This window comes from Macaca nemestrina, chromosome 1, assembly GCF_043159975.1.
Source record: "Macaca nemestrina isolate mMacNem1 chromosome 1, mMacNem.hap1, whole genome shotgun sequence".
NCBI classification, from domain to species: Eukaryota; Metazoa; Chordata; class Mammalia; order Primates; family Cercopithecidae; genus Macaca; species Macaca nemestrina.
Window position 1 is genome coordinate 214,659,808 of NC_092125.1, and position 19,072 is coordinate 214,678,879.

General features: G+C 51.4%; 1 protein-coding gene across 7 annotated transcripts in view; it reads left to right on the forward strand.

Annotated features, from left to right (window-relative positions):
* LOC105483111 (capping actin protein of muscle Z-line subunit beta) overlaps positions 1 to 19,072 on the forward strand; it is a 148,490-nt gene that overhangs the window by 111,599 nt on the left and 17,819 nt on the right. For all 7 annotated transcript variants that reach the window (XM_011743769.2, XM_011743770.2, XM_011743766.2 and 4 more), the window contains 2 exons: positions 17,833 to 17,974; positions 18,955 to 19,071. In XM_011743769.2, coding sequence (XP_011742071.1) covers positions 17,833 to 17,974; positions 18,955 to 19,071 — 259 coding nt within the window. The remainder of the gene's footprint in view (positions 1 to 17,832; positions 17,975 to 18,954; position 19,072) is intronic.

Below are 19,072 nucleotides of genomic sequence, written 5' to 3' on the forward strand. Positions count from 1 at the left end.
GATGGGTTCAGGCAAGGGTCACTCTGAGAGGAGACCTCTACCCAATGCTCCTGTCTGCTGGCTTGGTCACCCTGAACTGCTGCCTGAGGGGCCAGGAAAGTGGTCGGTGTCCCTGGCCTGGTGAGAGATGGCCGGAGCTTCAGCCAGACCCACCTTGCGAGGAGAAAAGGGGAGTGGCTGGAGAAGCCACCCCTTAAGAGCAGGTTGGGCCTGCCCTTGTGCCCAGGAGGACTGCATAGGTGCAGCTGCCACTTTCAGGCCACACACTTCAAGCTAGAGCTTGGCCTGCGCCCCTGGTGGTTGGGGGTTGGAAGAGCAGACTGTGTTGACAGGGTCTTTAATTCACAACGATTCCAGGTGTTTCTGAATTCTCGGATTCTGATGAATCGCAGTTAGGACTATGTTTGGCTTGCGCTCCAGCCTCATGACCACCAACCCCATCGAATGACTGAGAGCTACCAGGCTCCTGCCATGGTGGAGCTCAGAATCCTCCCGTGGGGACACCATGCTGCAGCCAGCTTCCAGGGAGCCACTTATTTTATGGACTCAAAAGTCTCTTTATGCTGGGAAGGTCACACTGGACTTTGCTCACACAGAGATTTGACCCAAAAAAAAGGAATAAAGAGGCCTCGGATACCCTGTTCTACCCCCGTTCCTGCCCCTGCTGTATCCTCCTGGCTCGTGCCAGAAGACTGGACTTGCCGTCTGTGGGTGTGTTTGTTGTCGGCTGAGGTAGCACCCACAGGCACTGGCCGTGTGTGTGCCACAGTCTGGAACGAGGTCCTTGTCCCCCACCCATTCGCCCGTTAGCTTTGTCCTTACTCCTTGGGGCCCTGCTTAAAAAGATGAATGGTGCTTTGGGAGGCTGAGGCAGGAGGATTGCTTGAGGCCAGGAGTTCGAGACCAGCCTGGGCGACATAGCAAGACCCTGTACCTCCAAAAAATAAAATATAAACATTAGTCAGGCATAGAGGCACACACACACATAGGCCTAGCTACTCAGCTGAGGTGGGAGGATCACTTGAGCCCAGGAGTTCAAGGCTACAGTGAGCTATAGTCATGCCATCATACACGAGCCTGGGTGACAGAGTGAGTCCTTGTCTCTGGGGGGGGGGAAAAACACAACTAAAAAAATATGTGAAAGGAGACATTGGTGAAGAGACAGGCTTGAGGGTCCGGAGACCTAGAGCATGATCCAGGCGGCCCATGGGCCACACCAGCCTTCCCAGAGAGTGGAACTTACCGTCTCCCCAGAGGCTCCCTCTGCCACCGGAGAGAAAAATCTTCTTCACTGGATCCTGAGGGAAAGACGTGGATTCTGTCTTCAGGCTCTGGGCTTTGATCCCTGGCTCTGTAAAGGCTCTGACTTTGTAGGGAGTTGGATTTAATCATCAGCACATGGAATCAATGTCAGAACGATGGAGCTGGGCCAGGGGACGGGTTGACCAGCAGGCCTTTCTGGCTTGTAACTCCTTGGAGATGTGGCAGCCCCTCTCCCCTGTGGATTGAAAGGGCCAGCAGTTGGGAGCATGACTCCTTAAGGTGGGCAAAAGGCAAGTGAGGGTGCAGGGGGCTGAGCTGTGTGTCCTCACGGCTTCCTCTGAAGTCCGCTAGCTCCTGGCTTGCCCTGCCCCTGCTGGGTCCCTGCGGCACTCTCACTTCCACGTCCCTTCCATACTGATGATTCCTTTCTCTGCCATCCTCAGGGGCAGAAGGGATCATAGTAGCACTTTCCCGAGGAGAGTAACTGTCAAGCCCCTGTGGATAGCACTGCCCGAACAGCCTTGCTTGTAGATTAAAAGAGCCAATTTGTGCAAATGCTTGGGAGATGACAAGCACATTTTGCTGGAGTGCTGGGGCCAGGTGAGGGTATTATCTGCTCTCCAGTCACCTTCATTTTCATCACTTCCCCTCCCCAGCCAGCCCACCCACCTGGTCCCCAACATCTAGGCTATTCTCTCTACCAAGCCCCGAGATGGTTTTCTGCCTGTAATTGATGGGCCTGGCTCATCCAGGGGATGTCACGAGAACTCAGTGCTGAGGCAGAGGGAAAGGCACTGGAGCCGGCCAGCTCCTGGGCCGCTGGCTCGGAGGATCATTTGACGTTCTATCTCGGCAGAGCCGACTCTGCTTTCTTAGGTCCAAGCCTAGTCTAGCTCATCAGTCACAAAGCCTCATCTTTGACCTAAGTGATCTTGCTTGGGAGAGACTTAGAAGTGGAGACTTTGCTGTAGGTCAGGCACCGGCAGCTCTCAGAGGAACATCTTGCTGGTGTGAGCGACCAGTGGGCTGCCATGAACCCAAAGATTAACACTTTGATTTGTCAGGTTCCTGGAGAAGAGAGGAAACCTTCCCTGCTCGAGCTTTCGCAGCAAGTCTGGCCCTGGCCTGTGTCGGCCCCGGGTTCTGCCTGGGACCAGATGTTCTGACCAAAGGGCTGGCACTGCCTTCTTCCAAAGATGATTACTCCCATCTGCGCCAGACATCTCGCCCCATGCTCTGAAGTCCTTGGCTCTTGGCTTGGAGCAGATAATACCTTCAAACATGCGGTTGCAATTTATTGGCCTTATAAGTTAATTTTAGTGGGTGTGCAATTGATTGAAATCAAAGCCTAATGAAGGCCAGAGTCTGGGGGGTGGAGGAGCAGGGTGGGAGGGAATTTTGTGTTTTTCCTTGCTTCAGTTCCGAGATAATCTTCAAAAGCTTTAATTAGCTTTTCCAATCAGGCCTCCTTGTCTGGAAGAAGTTTATAGAGTGAAACAAGGTTGGCGTCCCCGTGGCAGTCCCAGGGCCCAAGGGCCTCTCCAGGAGTGGAGGAGCCAGGAGCTTGGTGGATGGGCACTCCCAGGCTTTCCAGCACCTGTACCCTCTCTGGGCCATTTCAGAACTGCAGTTGTTCCTGCTCCTTCCTGCCATTTGATGTTTGAGGAACATTGGCCCAGGAAGGGCAGGACGTCCACGTTCACATGTGAGAAATGTTGGCACCTGATTTCCGGGGTCCTTGAAACTACAGGTTCCCAGCCCCGGGCCCCTCAGGGCACCCCTTCCTCGAGAGGCGAGCATGGAGGAACTGCGGGCGATAGGGAGAGGTTTTCCAGGAAATGGTGCAGAAGTGTGAGCAGGCAGCTGCACGTGCTGGGAGGCTCCCCAGGCAGAAGACACCGCCACCTCCCACCAAAAGCCTCTGACCCTCACCAAGGTGTCTGAGGCCCGGCCACAGAACGGAGAGGACCTCGGCTTTAAAGAGCTTTCGACTGGATTCTCTATTGGTCTTTTCTTGCTGACCGACTGTGGGCGAGTGAGTTAACCTCTCTGAGCCTCCGTTTCCTTACCCATCCTGCTGGCTGAGGTGTCACTCAGTGACACACTGTGCATCAGGCCCCTACTGCACTCAGGCCCTGAGTCCACCCAGCACCTTCCAGGCTGCTGGGTGACAGGGCTCTTTGAATTGTGCAGCAGGTATCTGTATGTGCGTCTTACATTCTGTGCGTTTATGATCACGGATATGGGGCTGTTTGGGTGGTGTAGCAGGCTTCGTGATCATTCGAGAAAGCTGTGGTTTCGGGATGGAGCTCTTCCACCACCTCCCACAGCAAGGCCTCCAGGAAATCTCTGTCTCAAAAATGGAATTGATGATTGCTGCTCAGTCCACATCATCAGGGTGCAGTGAGGCTGAACAGAGATGCTGGTAGTGCCCATCTGCAGTGACTGGAGAGAGAGTCCTTGGGATCGGTCACCAGGTCCTTACCGAGAGCCTGCCGGCGACGATGCCATGCGCCCAGAGTCAGTGGCAAACGCGTAAGGCCCAGTCCCTCCCTCACCGGGGCCCATGTTTCAACACAGGAACGAGTGAACAGATGAACACAGTACTTGCACAATTTGATAAATGCTGCAAAGGAACGAGAGCTGGGTCCTGCGGTGGGGAAGAGCGAAGGGTGTGGATGTTAGGGAGGGCTCTGAGGAAGGAACTGTGGGTCAGTTACAGGGGGTTTGCATTTGAGTAGAGAGAGCTAATAGAGCTGGCCTGAGACTGCTGTCCCTTGGAGGCCTGCTTGCCAGCTTGGCCTGTGACTGGCATCTGGGAACTTGGGTTTTGGGAGGGGTCTCACCACTCCCTGATAAGAGTGGCTTCCGATGCCTGAACTGTGTGCAAACAGGATGGCCTTCCTTCTCCTTTCCTTGTGGGCATCTGAAATTTTACCGAGTGCTAGGTAGAGGGTGCTTAGCAATACTGCCCTAGGCACTGAGTCCCTGGCGTGCTTCCCCAGTAGACGGCACTTCACACATGCAGTCAAACCCATCTCTGGGGGAGTATATCACGTCCTGTGTGACTTCATGGAGCAGGGCATTGAAAGCTGGCGCCTGGTTTCTCAGGACCCCGGCCCCTGCGCCTTCTCCCTCGGCCTCCTTTGCCCTATTCCCTTTCACTGCAGTAACCCTTGGCCCCAAGGGCAAGTTTGTACCGCATTCCATGAGTCCTTGTAGCGAATTATGGAGCCTCGGGTGGTCTGGGGATCCCGAGCACAGCCTTGTACCGTGGTGGCGGAGGACAAGGACAGTGCCCTGAGCAGTGGGAACTGCCTGGGCCACGCCCTGAAGTGATTCCCAGTGGTCATGGGCAGTGAGTGGAGGCCGGAACAGGACAAGGCAGTGGGGAGAGGCGCACAGGCCTGTGGGGCGCCGGATCTGGGTGTCATTCTGGGATCCTTGGGAATTGTCTGAAAGGTTCCAAGGGTAGCACAGCTCTGAGGTGCATCCTGAGAATTTCCTCGGAAGTAGTGTGGGGGCTGGATTGGAGAGGCCGGTCGTGGGAAGGACCTGACAGCTCAGCTAGAGTGGGGGCTGCTTCCCTTGGTCTGGCTGAGTGAGCGCTGCAGTTCCAGGTACCCCGGGCCTTTTTCCACCGCTGGAAACGGCCAGGCCTGCAGAGTCAGAGTCCCACTGGGAGGTGGGCAGAATAAGGGGAATAACGGAGAATGCTTAGGAATGTCCTGGAGCTGCTGGGACGGTTTGGTTGGGGACATCCCCCTTCACTCCCTGCCCCTTCAGTGAGGTCTGTGTTCTCATTTCCTTCCCCAGAGGTAGGACCTTTCCCCGGATGTAAAGGCCTCCGGAGGGGTCCTGTGATGGGCACCGCTTGCCACTCCTCTTGCACTCGGGACAGCAGGGTGGGGCCAGGCCCTTGCTGGCTTTTGGCATGTCCGCAGTGTGATTAGCACTTGGGTTTGAACATGTTTGTGTCTTCAGCCATGTGCACACAGGCCTCTGAGAACCCGCCCTGCCTGCTGTGGGACACTGGCTTGCCACTGCCTGGGGCTTGTGAGAAAGTGCCAGAAGCACTTAATGGGGAAACCCAGGCCCGCCTGGGTTGTGTTGTTTTCGCAGAGCAGGGAGAAAGGTCTGGAGAAACCTCACAGCTCTGGGGGAGTAGAGCTGAGCCTGCTTCCTGCTCTCACAGTGCGTTTCAGCTCTTTCGTGACCACTGCTCCTAGCGGGGGTGTCTGCTACAGTTAGCAAGCCCCTAAAGAGTGGGTCTAGACAGGCTTGCATGTTGCCCCCTGTCCTGGGGGTCCCTTTCATCTGGCATCCTAAGGCTGCAGGCCAGTGTCTGGTTGCTTGGCATGTGCGGTCTGATTTTCATCTGCTGAAACAAAGTTAAATGGAAAACAGGAGTGTGCAGAAAACAAGTTTGCTTATAAACATGATCCCCACGTCAGCATCAGGGACTCTGATGCCTCTGGAATTCTTGGGTTCCTCTGACCAGACGGCACACAGTCACGCTTTGGTTCGGGCCGTTGCACATGCTGGAGTGAAACCCCGTGGCTGGAAGCAGGGACCAGTTCCCTCCCTTGGTCAAGCCCTGCCGTCCTGCCAGAGACCCTGCACTCCCCTTGCTAAGATGTTTCCCGGGCTTCTGTGATGGAAAGCTGCTTTGTGCTAGTATCAAGAGTAGGTGGGGTGGGGCGCAGTGGCTCACACCTGTAATCTCAGTGTCTGGGGGCTGAGGTGGGAGGATCACTTGAGCCCAGAAGGTGGAGGCTGCAGTGAACTATGATCCCAGCACCACACTCCTGCCTGGGTGACAGAGTGAGACCCCATGTCTAATTAAAAAAAAAAAAAAAAAAGGCATTCTTGCAGGGACCCAGCCAGCAGCCCCAGCTGCCTCACTGAGGCAGAGAACCCTCCAAAATCCCCAGTACGGGGTGCTCAGGGTATGTCCCAGATTCCTGGTCACCCAGTGGGCTCCCTTTTTAACCCTGACTCTCTCCCTCCCTTTTTTTTTTTTAAAGAAAAACAAAAAATGGAGATGGGGGGGTCTCACTGTGTTGCCCAGTCTGCTCTCAAACTCCTAGCCTCAAGTGAGCCTCCCATTTTGGCCTCCCAAAGTGCTGGAATTACAGGCGTGAGCCACCGCATTTGGCCTGACTTTCTCCACTTTGGGGCAGCTTTGTGTTCAGTGATGTGGCTTCATACGTGCATCTAACCTACAGGCCGACCCTGTTCTGTCCATCTGCACTCCATCCCACCACAGCTGGCATGTCTCGGGATGGCCAGGCAGACTGGCATGGGGCAGAATACGGGCACTGGGGCTAGCCAAGCCTGACATCTCCTCCCAGATCCCTGCTTCTCAGCCTGTGACTTGGGCACATTTCTTATCCCTCTGGGTTACAGTTTTCTTAACTGTAAAAAAAAGATACGCAAAGCCCCCGACACAGAATTTCTCAACAATGGCAACTTTGGATGAGAGCGATGACTTGGAAGCCCAGAAAGCCCTGACTGTTGGCGGCTCATGAGGTCGCTCCATGGGGCCAGCGGTGTTTTCACAAGTAGTCTGGAGGGCAGAAGACAGTCGCAGTGGTGCCGAGTGTGGACAGTTTGGTCAGATCCCAAAACCAGACCCCAGAGCCAGAGAGCCGGCCCCTGCAGCGGCACCATTGTTTCCAGAGAGGCCTTCATTATTTCTCTTTAAGTGAAAAAATAAAAGTCTTGTAAAAGAGAGGCTCTGAAGCACGGCAGCCGCAGTCCAGATGTGCCTTCTGAGCGCAACTGGCATTAAAGTCGCACATGCCTAAGCTGATTGGTATGTTGACTCGGGGGATTGTTGCACCTGTGTGTACTGGAAGGAATTTCCGCTGAATACCTGTCTCGTGTCGACGGGCAGCCTCTGGGCTGTGTTCCCTAAACCGTGGTGAAAACAGCTGGTCTCAACACACAAACAAGGGTGGTCGAGTTTCAGCATCAGCTCTGGACACGGCCCGCCCAAAGCCAAGTGTAGATCTTTCTCCATTTTGTGTGGGGCCTGTGCCTGTGGGTACGGAACTGCTCCTAGTAAGCGGCACTTTGTGTTTCCGAGGGACGTTTCCAGGGCAGCTCAGAACATGTCGAGGTTGCCTTCTCCCCTCTGCTCAGAAAGTAAGAGCCTGATGAAAACCAACAGCCACCAGTTGTTGAGTGCTTGCTCTGCCAGGTGCCATGGCAAGTGCTTGCCCGTTTGTTTTTTCTCTTGTGATCTTCCTTGTATCTCCTCATGCTTGTTTGCCAGATGCATCTTGAGTGCAGGCTGGTACAACAGCATAAGGAAGAGAAGCCACATTCTGCAGCCCCTCGTGTGCCGTCTGCAGCTCTCTGGACTTTGCAACGTTGTGCCCACTGGGCAGCGCTCACGCCTATCCATTGGACAGAGGATGTACTCGGCTTCTTTTCGAAGTTGGCTAGAGGGCAGCCAGCAGAGCAAAAAGGAATGTTGGTCTACACCATGAGGAAGGGGGCCAAGTTTTAGATGCCTCTCTGAGCAGAATAGACAGTTTTCTCTTTTTCCTGGGGTGGAGTTAAATTGTTCCCACCTGTGAACACCAGGTGCCTGTTTTGTTGTAAGGATGTTAAGGATGATCAGAAAAACAAACTACTGCTGATAGCAGTTTGTTCCTAGGAGGGAACAAAAAGGCATTGTTTTGGGGCCAGAACCTCAGCTGCCGGGGAATGGTTCTGCCTCTGGGTTTTATTCTCTTCCTCTTTGCCATAAAATCAGTCATGGAGCTTGAGAGTTTCTGTTTCTTTTTTTGTTGTTGTTTCTTTTAAGATGGAATCTCGCTCTTGTCACCCAGACTGGAGTGCAGTGGCGCCATCTCAGCGCACCGTAACCTCTGCCTCCTGGGTTCAGGCAATTCTCCTGTCTCAGCCTCCTGAGTAGCTGGGATTACAAGCACCTGCCACCACGCCTTGCTAATTTTTGTATTTTTAGTAGAAACAGGATTCACCGTGTTGGCCAGGCTGGTCTCGAACTTCTGACCTCAGGTGTTCTGCCGGCCTCGGCCTCCCAAGGTGCCAGGATTATAGGCATGAGCCACCGTACCCGGCCGCGAGTTTGTTTGAACTAATGCCTGTGTGACCTTGTCCTTGTCATGACCAAGCACCAGTTACAGCAAAAAGTGTCCCTCATGACCATTTATTTTTATTTATATATATATATATTTTTTTTTGAGACAGGGTCTCACTGTGTTGCCAAGGCTGGTCTTGAACTCCTGGGCTCAAGTGATCCCCCCACCTCAGCCTCCCAAAGTGCTGAGATTATAGACATGAGCCACCGCGCCTGGCCTAAGACCACTTATTTGTCCCAGGTCTTGCTGCTATTCCTTGGTGAGATCCCAAAAGCAGAGCACACCATACGTGTGATGGGAGAACATAGGGTGGGGAAAGGAAGACTCGTGGAATCTTACATGTTGGAGCTGTTTGAGGGCCCGGGTTCCCTAGCTTAGCACCACATCGTAGAGAAATCTGCTTTTTTCAGTTACATCAACATTTCAAACTTTTTAGTCTGAACTCTTCAGCCAGCATTCCAGCCAGCCCCACCTCCTGTGTTCCCTTCTACCTCTCCCTCATCAACCATAGCAGGTCCCTTCGACTCAGTCAAGGCTGTGGGCGTTTCCATCTTTTTTTTTTTTTTTTTTTTTTTTGAGATGCAGTTTAGCTCTTGTTACCCAGGCTGGAGTGCAATAGTGCTATCTCAGCTCACCGCAACCACCGCCTCCCAGGTTCAAGCGATTCTCCTGCCTCAGCCTCTCAAGTAACTGGGATTACAGGCATGCGCCACCACGCCTGGCTAATTTTGTATTTTTATTTTTATTTTATTTATTTTTTTTTTTTTAGTAGAGATAGGGTTATAGGGTTTCTCCATGTTGGTCAGGCTGGTCTCGAACTCCTGACCTCAGGTGATCTGCCCACCTCAGCCTCCCTAATTGCTGGGATTACAGGCGTGAGCCACTGCGCCCGGCCTGGTTTCCATCTTTATACTGACTCCAACGTGAAAAAAGTGCCCAGACCAGAGCCCTCCTTCCTAGTGGACCATCAATTTCTCCACAGAAGCCTTCAGTAGAGCTGCCAGTGCTCTTTCTGGAAATCCACGCGATCTGTAACTCAGTGACATCCTCATCTGCACGGTCCCCTGCTTCCACATGTATTCCCGTGCATAAAGACTTCGGGGGAAGAGTGGCTTGGATAGAATACAGATCACAACAGACTTGGGATCCCAGAAGAGACACTGAAATGTTGAAGTCATGTCTAAGAGAGTGATCTGTAACAGATTTGAGTGGAAAGTGACATTCTTGGGTCCAGTCTACCAAGTTCTCAAGTCCAGGATGTGAGAGGCAATTTCATGGCAACACATAAGAAAAAATATTCAGCTTTGCACCCTGGCTCATGTCTATAATCCCAGCACTTTGGGAGGCCGAGGTGAGAAGATTACTTGAGCCTAGGAGTTCAGGACCCGCCTGAGCATAGTGAGACCCCATCTCTACAAAAAAAATGTAAAATTACCCAGGTGTGGTGGCATGCACCTGTAGTCCCAGCTACTCAGGAGGCTGAGGTGGGAGGATCACTTGAGCCCAGAAGATTGAGGCTGCAGTAAGCCATGGTCATGCCATTGCACTCCATCTTGGGCAAGAGAATGAGACCCTGTGTCAAAAAAAAAGAGAGAAAAAAAAGAAAAAATATTCCATTTGAGATGACTGCAAGTTCCGTATGTGTAGCATGAATTAGGTGTGATTACTCTGAAAGTTAATTTGCTCTTGAGCGCTGGAAGGAGGAGTAGCCTTTTTGCCAAGAGATGTGCTGGTCTCTGCTATGCTATGCATTGGTTAACACTTAGTTGGGGCATTGTTTTCTGTTCTTTTAAGACATTGACAACCTGGAGTATGTTCAGAAGGATAAACAAGGTATTGAGTCGTATGAGGAATAATACAAGGAGGAGAAGGTCAGAAAAGAGAAATCATGGAGTTTATGTGCGCCAGTTTTAAATGTTTGAAAGGACTGTACAAGGAAAGGGCATTAAGTTCTTGTTTTCTGTGATTCCGGAAGGCAGTAGTGAGAAGTTTTCACTCACGTCCAGAGAGAACTGTCTGAGTTGTTCAGAACAGAAATGTTTGCCTCGGAAATGTAATGAGTTCACTGTCACTGGAGGTGTGTAAGCAAAGGTTTGACAGAGACTTAAGATGTTAGGAACCTGCCCTGTGGTGCTCAGTCTGCCTCATACAGGCCTTGATGCAACCACTGAATCCTGGAAAGTCAGAGCTGGGAGGGACCCCTCTATACTGGCCTCTGATCCAGCTCTTTGATTTTACAAATAAGAAAAAAAGTCTTTTGCACTGTGTTGGTGCCAAGTACTGCCTTTCCTTTGGCTTTATTCAGTGAAGTTGACTGCAGGAGAAGGCCCTGTTCCAGCACCTATGGAGCTTACCTTATGATGCCCCTAACTTGGCAGTGTCTGTGGGTGCTGCCTGTGCCTCAGTGTCACAGACGACTCAGGCCAGAAGTCCAAGTCCTGTTGAATGTGGCCCAGCCCGCCAATAGCCAGAAGGCCACGTCTCAGTGAACCCAAGAACCACAGAGTCTGTTTCTTGGCTCATGCTGGAAAGCCCTGCTCCCAGCCCTTCTGTCCTGGCCTTGGTTCTTGTGGCATGTACTTATTACCTGTTGGGAGACTTTGTATTCGAGCCACGAATCCAGCTCTTCTCCCAGGAGGTGATTTGAAAGGAAGGAGTAAAGACCAACTTCAAAGCCCCTTCGCCTCCCATTTTCCCTGTTAGATTTGTAGCCCAGTGTTGGCCAGGCCTGGGAATTGGGTAATTCATAGTTACAGCTCAGATTCCTGGAGCGAGTTTCCACCCCAGGCCTCCACGCACACCTCAGCTTCAGACACTCCATAAAGCTTTTGGAGCTGAAATATTTTCTTTTCTTTTTACTTTGGTGAAGTAGGTCATTTTGAGTGTGAAGTATTATGTTTTCCCTGTTTTCTCCCTCCCCCCAGAAGTCCTGTGGTTGAAAAGTTACGGACATAGAATCTATATCCGTGACTATGACATTATTCAACTGGAAGAGTGATTTTCGGGGAGAAACGACCTAAAACTCTGAGAAGAAGAGAATTACTGACACATTAGGCTTTTAGCTGATCCACATTTAGGGACCGAGGTGATGATAGAGACAAACCCAACCAGATGTTCAATTGTGATCGGCTGTGCTGATAGACAGCTGGTCCCATGGGAGGGCCTTGCCCTTGCCTCCTGGCTCCTCCAGAGAGGTGCCCCTGTGTTGCCAGTCTCCTGGCGTTTTGAAACCTGCATCTGCCTGTTGTGATGAGCATAATTTTCAAATGGCAGGACTTACAGATCCAGCTCAGAGTGGCCCCACTACCCCACTCAGTAGTCCCGGCTGACTGAGTGCTCTGCCATTCTGTTTGCCTTAAAAATGTTCATCTTTGCTGAGTGAGCTGGCTCATACCTGTAATCCCAGCACTTTGGGAGGCCCAGGCAGGTGTATTGCTTGACCCCAGGAGTTTGAGACCAGCCTGGGCAACATAGCAAGACCCTGTCTCTAAAAAAAAAAAAAATTTGTTTTTAATTAGCCATGCATGGTGGTGCACGCCTGTGGTCCCAGCTACTTGGGAGGCTGGGGGAAGAGGATCACTTGAACCCGGGAAGTTGAGGCCGCAGTGAGCCATGATTGCACCACCACACTCCAGCCTGGGCATCAAAGCAAGACCCTGTCTCAAAAAACAAAACAAAACATAATGTTAATCTATGTTAGGAAAGTTTTAAAAGGCGCCAGGACCGTTGGTAAAACTGATGGCTCTCCGTTGAAGGAGTTAGCTCTTCGGTGGACACAAGCAAACGGGTGACTCCAGCAGTTTGCTCCCAGTCATTCCTGAGTTGGTCTGTCATTTCACCCCCTCCTCATCTTCCTGGAGCTTCTGAGGCCCCCCCGACTTCATGGTTCAACAGTTGTCTAAGCAGACTTCTCCGCAGTCTTTGCAAGCTAGTCCCTGTGTTGTCCTGGCCACTGGGGAGCCCTGATTTGAGCGTGTCGTTCAGCCTCTTGACTGTGGGTATTGATTTCAGCCCTGTGCTCCCTGTGCTGCCTGGCTTTCCATTTAGGAAAGAAGCCTAGGAAAAGCCCATGCTTTTCTCTTTGGGCCTTCACGGTTTGTTTTTTTCTTTCTTTTTTCTTTTTTTATAGAGGCTGACCTCGAACTCCTGGGCTCAAGCAGTCCTCCCACCACGGCCTCCCAAAGTGCTAGGATTACAGATGTGAGCCACTGTGCCTGGTCCTAGGCCTGCATGTTTAAAAGAGGTTCTTGACCAGGCGCGATGGCTCACGCCTATATAATCCCAACACTTAAGTGGAGACCGAGGCTGGTGGATCACTTGAGGCCAGGAGTTAGAGACCAGCCTGGGCAACATGGTGAGATCCCATCTCTACTAAAAATACAATAATTAGACCGGGCGTGGTGGCTCATGCTTGTAATTCCAGCACTTTGGGAGGCCGAGGTGGGCAGATCACCTGAGGTCAGGAGTTCGAGACCAGCCTCAACATGGAGAAACCCCGTCTCTACTAAAAATACAAAATTAGCCAGGTGTGATGGTGCATGCCTGTAATCCCAGCTACTTGGGAGGCTGAGGCAGGAGAATTGCTTGAACCTGGGAGGCAGAGGTTATAGTGAGCCAAGATCGTGCCGTTGCACTTCAGCCTAGGCAACAAGAGCAAAACTCTGTCTCAAAAACAAAACAAAACAAAACAAAAAAGGCAATTATCCAGGCGTGGTGGCAGACCCCTGGAATCCCTGCTACTTGGGAGGCTAAAGCAGGAGAATCACTTGAACCCGGGAGGTGGAAGTGACAGTGAGCTGAGGTCATGCCACTGCACTCCAGCCTAGGCGACAGAGCGAGACTTTGTCTCAAAAAAATAAAATAAAAAGCTCTCCTTCTGCCTCCTTGACCAGAGACCTCACTGCAGGGACTCTCTGGGCTTTTCCTCTTGAGCCCAAATCAGCTGAGCTGTGGTAGTGAGTCCTGGGCCCATTCCTCCCTCCCTGCAGAGTTGGGGGATTTTGAAATTATCAGGCATGGGCAGGGGCCAAGGCAGGGCGGGTGAATTCCTCTGCAGCCTGCTCTTAGCGCTTGGCCACATTTGATCATTCACTCACATGGATGTGCGAGGCCTGAGAGTGAGTCGCAGGCGATGGTAGAGCCACTTTATTGAAATAGCATGTTAGCATTTAAACAATATTAATACTTTTTGACTCATTAAATATACAAAGGCCAGTTAAAGTGCTTCCATGTGTGTGCTGTTAGTTCTGGCGGGCGACTCCTCAGATGGCTTTATGTGGTTTCAGACAACGTTTTAGCACATTCTTAAAATACCCACAAAAGCCTTTATGTAAAAACTCATAAATGCAAACCACATAAAAATTATTTTTTTCCTTGTTTCATGTCATTATGATCAAAGTACAGTAGGTAAGAAATAAATTTTCAAAAACATGTTGTGGTCCCTCCTTAATTAATGCTTCACGCGCAGAGCAGAGCCATAAACCAAGTAGTGGGGGCGCTGCCTGTGCGCCCTGCGGTCACCTCCCTCCTGAAGGTCCCGGAGCCATCCCGACAGCACTCACAGGAGAGGCCGGTGCTTCTGGGCGATTCTGAAACAAGCCTTTCTAACCGTGCAGTCCTCTGCTCCCTTTGTCTCGGAATGTCAGGTCGAGACTTGTGGCTGCTCCAGTCCCTGGTGATCCCTTTTGGTGAATGGAATGCAAGCCCATTCTTGAATTATTGTAGTGTCTGAGCTGTACCTGCAGAGGCCAGGTCTCAGCACGTCTGACTCACCTCAGCTGGAACACCCCGATTCAGAGAGGGAACAGATTCAAAGCGAGAGACCAACCACGCCGCCTCTAACTCTGTCGTCGTCGTTTCTTTATTAAAAGTCAGATCGACGGTAAATTAGGATACTATCCGACTGAATACTATCCTTGCTGTTAAAGATGATTATGGAGATCATGTGGCTCCATGGAAAAATGCTAATGATTCTGTGCCAAGTGTAAAAAGCCGAATTCAGCGTGGTGCTCTTGCTGTGCTTACGGTTATATAAAAATGCATCTGGACTGGAAGGGAATTTGGAAAAATCAGATTTATGGGATAAGTTGATTTATGGTATTGTGGGCTAATTTTCAGATTTCCTTTTTTAAAAAACAATGATGTTCCTGCAGTAAGTTTTAAAATTGTGGGTAAAAGAATAGTAACCCCGCAAGGAGGTCACAATTGAGCTTGCATTTTTACCTCCCCTGGCTCCAGCATTTGAAACTTTAGATCTGGTCACTGTGGCCTGCCAAGGAGAAGCTGCCTGTAGTGGGAGCCAGGCCACGGGGTGGGACGTTGGAGTGGAAACGGCCAGTTCCACCCTATAAAACTTTAATGCGGTTGTTTTATTTTTCTGGAAGAAACGGAACGCTCAGGGATGGGACTGAGGGGAAGCAGCCGTGGGCCACCTGGTGCTTTTGAACTGGTCGCCGGAGGGTGTCGACAGTGTCAGGCCATCGGGATTTCTCCTGGTTCCCCTCCAGGGCAGCCTGACCTGCCTCTCCCCAGTGTCCCAGCACACAGAGGAGAGCAAGCCTTGGGCGGGCACAGCACCGCAGCTCTGTGTGGATCTGTGAAGGAGCGGAAGGATGAAATGCCCCTGGGCTGCAAGCCTTCTTTCCAGAATGGCCAAAGGAAAGAAGGAATTATTGGCCCATCCTTTTTGCCAGCAAAGTAGGGTTTTTTTGTTTGTTTTTCTTCCCCCTCTTTTGATGTGGGGCTGCTCTCCCTATAAGCTGGCTGAAAGAGAAAACCGTGTGCTAGAACCAAGCCATCTGTCGCCAACAGGAAGGGTATTAGCAGGTCTGTTCTGAGTTGCTCTTCTCTCGGTTGTGTTCGTGTGCCTCGTAAGTTAACCTGCAAGAATCCAGGAGAATAAGCCAGAAAGGCTCACGGAGCCCATGCTGCCAGTCATCTGAGCCCTGCTAAACCTCAGGTCTAGCAGGGGCAGTCAGTCCCTCTCCAGGTGTTCCGGGAACATTCCAGAATGGCCTGATCTCTCCAACTCTGTATGGGGCCGGTCCAGACCAGGAGGGCCCTATGGAGGCAGATGGGGCCTTGGGCCCTGGACCAAAACACTCATCTGCTTAGCTCGCCTTGCCCCAAGAAGGGAGAGTTTGGAGACAGACTGGAATAAAGGAAATGATCTTCTGGAGTGGGGTCTCTGAGTGCCAGTATTGGCCGGTGTCCTGGACATCACCTCTGCCAGCAGTGCGCGCTGAGCCCCACAGGTGTGTCTGTTCATCCAGTGGTCCTTTTCCTCTAGAAGGAAAGGATGCCTGTGCTACACCTTGCCAGAGCCAGGCCCTTCCCCACCCTGTGCAGTTTGACCAGTGATGAGCTCAGCATCTGGCACCTGACACATCCATCCCACAGGTGTTCCCTGAGTGGCACTTGTGTTAGCCAGGCAGCCCTGCCCTCATATGCCCTCCTGCAGACTCGCCTGTGGGCGCACCATGGTGTATTCGGTTTGATAGCTTAATCACAGTGGTTAGTGCCACAGAGGGAACGGGACAGAATGTGGTCCTGCCGCAGGGGCTGGCTGCAGCCTGCCTGAGGGAGCCCTCGGGGCGGGGCCAAGGGTAGCCCACCTAAGTATCAGCCCTCCTGGATGCTCCACAGGTCTGAGGGTTGGAGTGAGGGCAGACCAGCCAGGGCACCCTCATTCTCCTGGGAGGATGCTTTGCTTCCTTGGTCTGATGGTCTCTTAGTTACATTACACTCTGGTGTATTCGCGTACTGATTTTTCACAAAAGCTTTTTAGTCTGGAACAGTATGACTTACTGTCAAATTGCAAAAAAAAAAAAAAAAAAAAAAAAGTACAGAGAATTCTTGTATACCCATCACCCACATTCTGTAAATATTCACATTTACCGTGTGTATTTTTTATTATAGAATAGCTTTGGTGAGACATAATCTACAGATACATGTTAATTTCTAGTACTTAATTTTACATTAACCGTTTGGTAGGTGTCTACTTTTCCTAATTGTTTGTCTCTCAACAGCCATAGAAAGTAGATTAAGTCCCTAAAGTCCATGTTCACGCCACTGGTCCCTTAGTAAACAGTTGGACGCATGCATGCGTGAGCATAGCTCATAGCTGGGGCTGGGCGTGCTAGAGCTGTCATTGGGTCCGTCTGACTCCCAAGCCTGGGCCCACCTTCCCAGCTGTCCGGGGCTGAGGGCGGTGTGCTCCCAGAATACGCCTGCCGCACCAGGGCTTTGGGGCTTAATAGGGGTCAGAGAGGCCCCAGACTTCCTGATAAAGATGTGCTCACCATGAGAGATGCGATTGCTTACAGTTTCACTGGTTATCAGCAGAGATGAGATTTCTCTTTTTGGGGCTTAATTGGGGTCGGAGAGGCTACAGATTTCGCCACAAGAAATGAGATTTCGCTGGTTATCACCAGCATTTGCAGTTCCCATCAGCTGACTCCACCCCTCACCTCTGCTCACGGCAGCCCCAGCGAGCCACAGTAGTTGACCTGGGTCTGTTGGGTTTGGGATCCCAGACTGATTCCCATTTCTCATCTAACCTTTTCATTCCCTCTGCCATTTGATCGTAATTAGAAATCCCTCTTCCATTTGATCATAATTAGAAATGTTTCTGGGCCAGATGCAGTGGATCACTTGAGGTCAGGAGATCGAGACCAGCCTGGCCAACATGGCGAAACCCCATCTCTACTGAAAATACAGAAATTAGCCGGGCGCAGTGGTGCACACCTGTAATCCCAGCTACTCAGGAGGCTGAGGCAGGAGAATCGTTTGAACCTGGGAGGTGGAGGTTGCAGTGAGCCGAGATGGTGCCACTGCACTCTGGCCTGGGAGACAGTAAGACTTCATCTCAAAAAAAAAAAAAAAAAGAGAGAGAGAGATGTTTTTGTATTGACTCGGATTTGAGGAGGAAGCACTGTCTCAAGCTGAGCCCTTCATTTCCGGCTAGCGCTTTGTAGGAAGTTGCTCCGAAAGACCAGCTGGAGCCCTGGTCAGGAGGGATCAGCATGTAGGGAGTTTGTTGCTGTATTTTCTCATCTGCCTTGTAACCCAAAAGACAGAAATATCGAACAACCGTGGTCACTCCAGTAGTCATAGCCTGCATGGATTGTCACTGGATGTCACTCGTGCTGCGTTCTTTATCTGGGAGGAATGTGACGCCTAGAGAGGTCCAGTAAACCAAAGACCACAAAGCTAAGGGAGGTGGCAGAGCCCAAACTCAAGTTCATCTTTATGATGCCTAAACCTACTACACCCCCAAAAATGCTGCACCCTCTCCCCGAGCCAGAGAACGATCAGAACACACCCAAGGATCGGCTCCTATAACTGTTGCAGGGAGGACCCCAAATCCCAGAATCTTTGCTGAGCAACAGCCTGGGACCCAGGCTGATGATCTGTCCTTTAGCATCTAACAGGCACATTGGCCTGTTTCCTGCAGGTATTTTGAAGGCGGCGTCTCATCTGTCTACCTCTGGGATCTGGATCATGGCTTTGCTGGAGTGATCCTCATAAAGAAGGCTGGAGATGGATCAAAGAAGATCAAAGGCTGCTGGGATTCCATCCACGTGGTAGAAGTGCAGGTACTGCCTCCCAGCAGCTGGTGGCCGGGGCCACTAAGTACAGAATCACACCAAACAGTGCCGCGCTGCTCTCTAGCAGATGCAGTGAGGGGGATGCTATGATCTCTGAACCCCTCATTCTGAGAAATGCCTCCAAGCCATTTGGATAAAGATAAGTCAAGATTGCAGTAGTCGCCAGGCGCGGTGGCTCAAGCCTGTAATCCCAGCACTTTGGGAGGCTGAGACGGGTGGATCACGAGGTCAGGAGATCGAGACCATCCTGGCTAACACCGTGAAACCCCGTCTCTACTAAAAAATACAAAAAACTAGCTGGACGAGGTGGCGGGCGCCTGTAGTCCCAGCTACTTGGGAGACTGAGGCAGGAGAATGGCGTGAACCCGGGAGGCGGAGCTTGCAGTGAGCTGAGATCCGGCCACTGCACTCCAGCCTGGGCAACAGGGTGAGACTCCGTCTCAAAAAAAAAAAAAAAAGATTGCAGTAGTCATTAATGATTAAGTTCTCAAAAGAAATACACAATTACAAATGTCCCTTTAAAAACCAGTTGGGATTTTATAAGAAAGATAACATTGTGAGGCCGGGTGCAGTGGCTCATGCCTGTAATCCCAGCAGTTTGGGAGGCTGAGGCAGGCAGATCACTGGAGGTCAGGAGTTCAAGATCAGCCTGGCCAACATGGTGAAACCCCACCTCTACCAAAAACACAAAGAAAATTAGCCAGGCTTAGTGGCAGGTGCCTGTAATCCTAGCTACTTGGGAGGCTGAGGCAGGAGAATCGCTTGAACCTGGGAGGTGGAGGCTGCAGTGAGTTGAGATCACACCACTGCACTCCAGCCTGGGTGACAGAGCAAGACTTTGTCTCCAATTAAAAAAAAGGTAATATTGTGATAATGACCTAGGAAGGGAGATGTTAGGATGACCCTGAATTCAAGGGGCCACTTCAGGCTCTCCCTCAGCTCAACAGATCTCTGTCTTGTCCTTCCAGGAGAAATCCAGCGGCCGCACTGCCCATTACAAGTTGACCTCCACGGTGATGCTGTGGCTGCAGACCAACAAATCCGGCTCTGGCACCATGAACCTCGGAGGCAGCCTTACCAGACAGG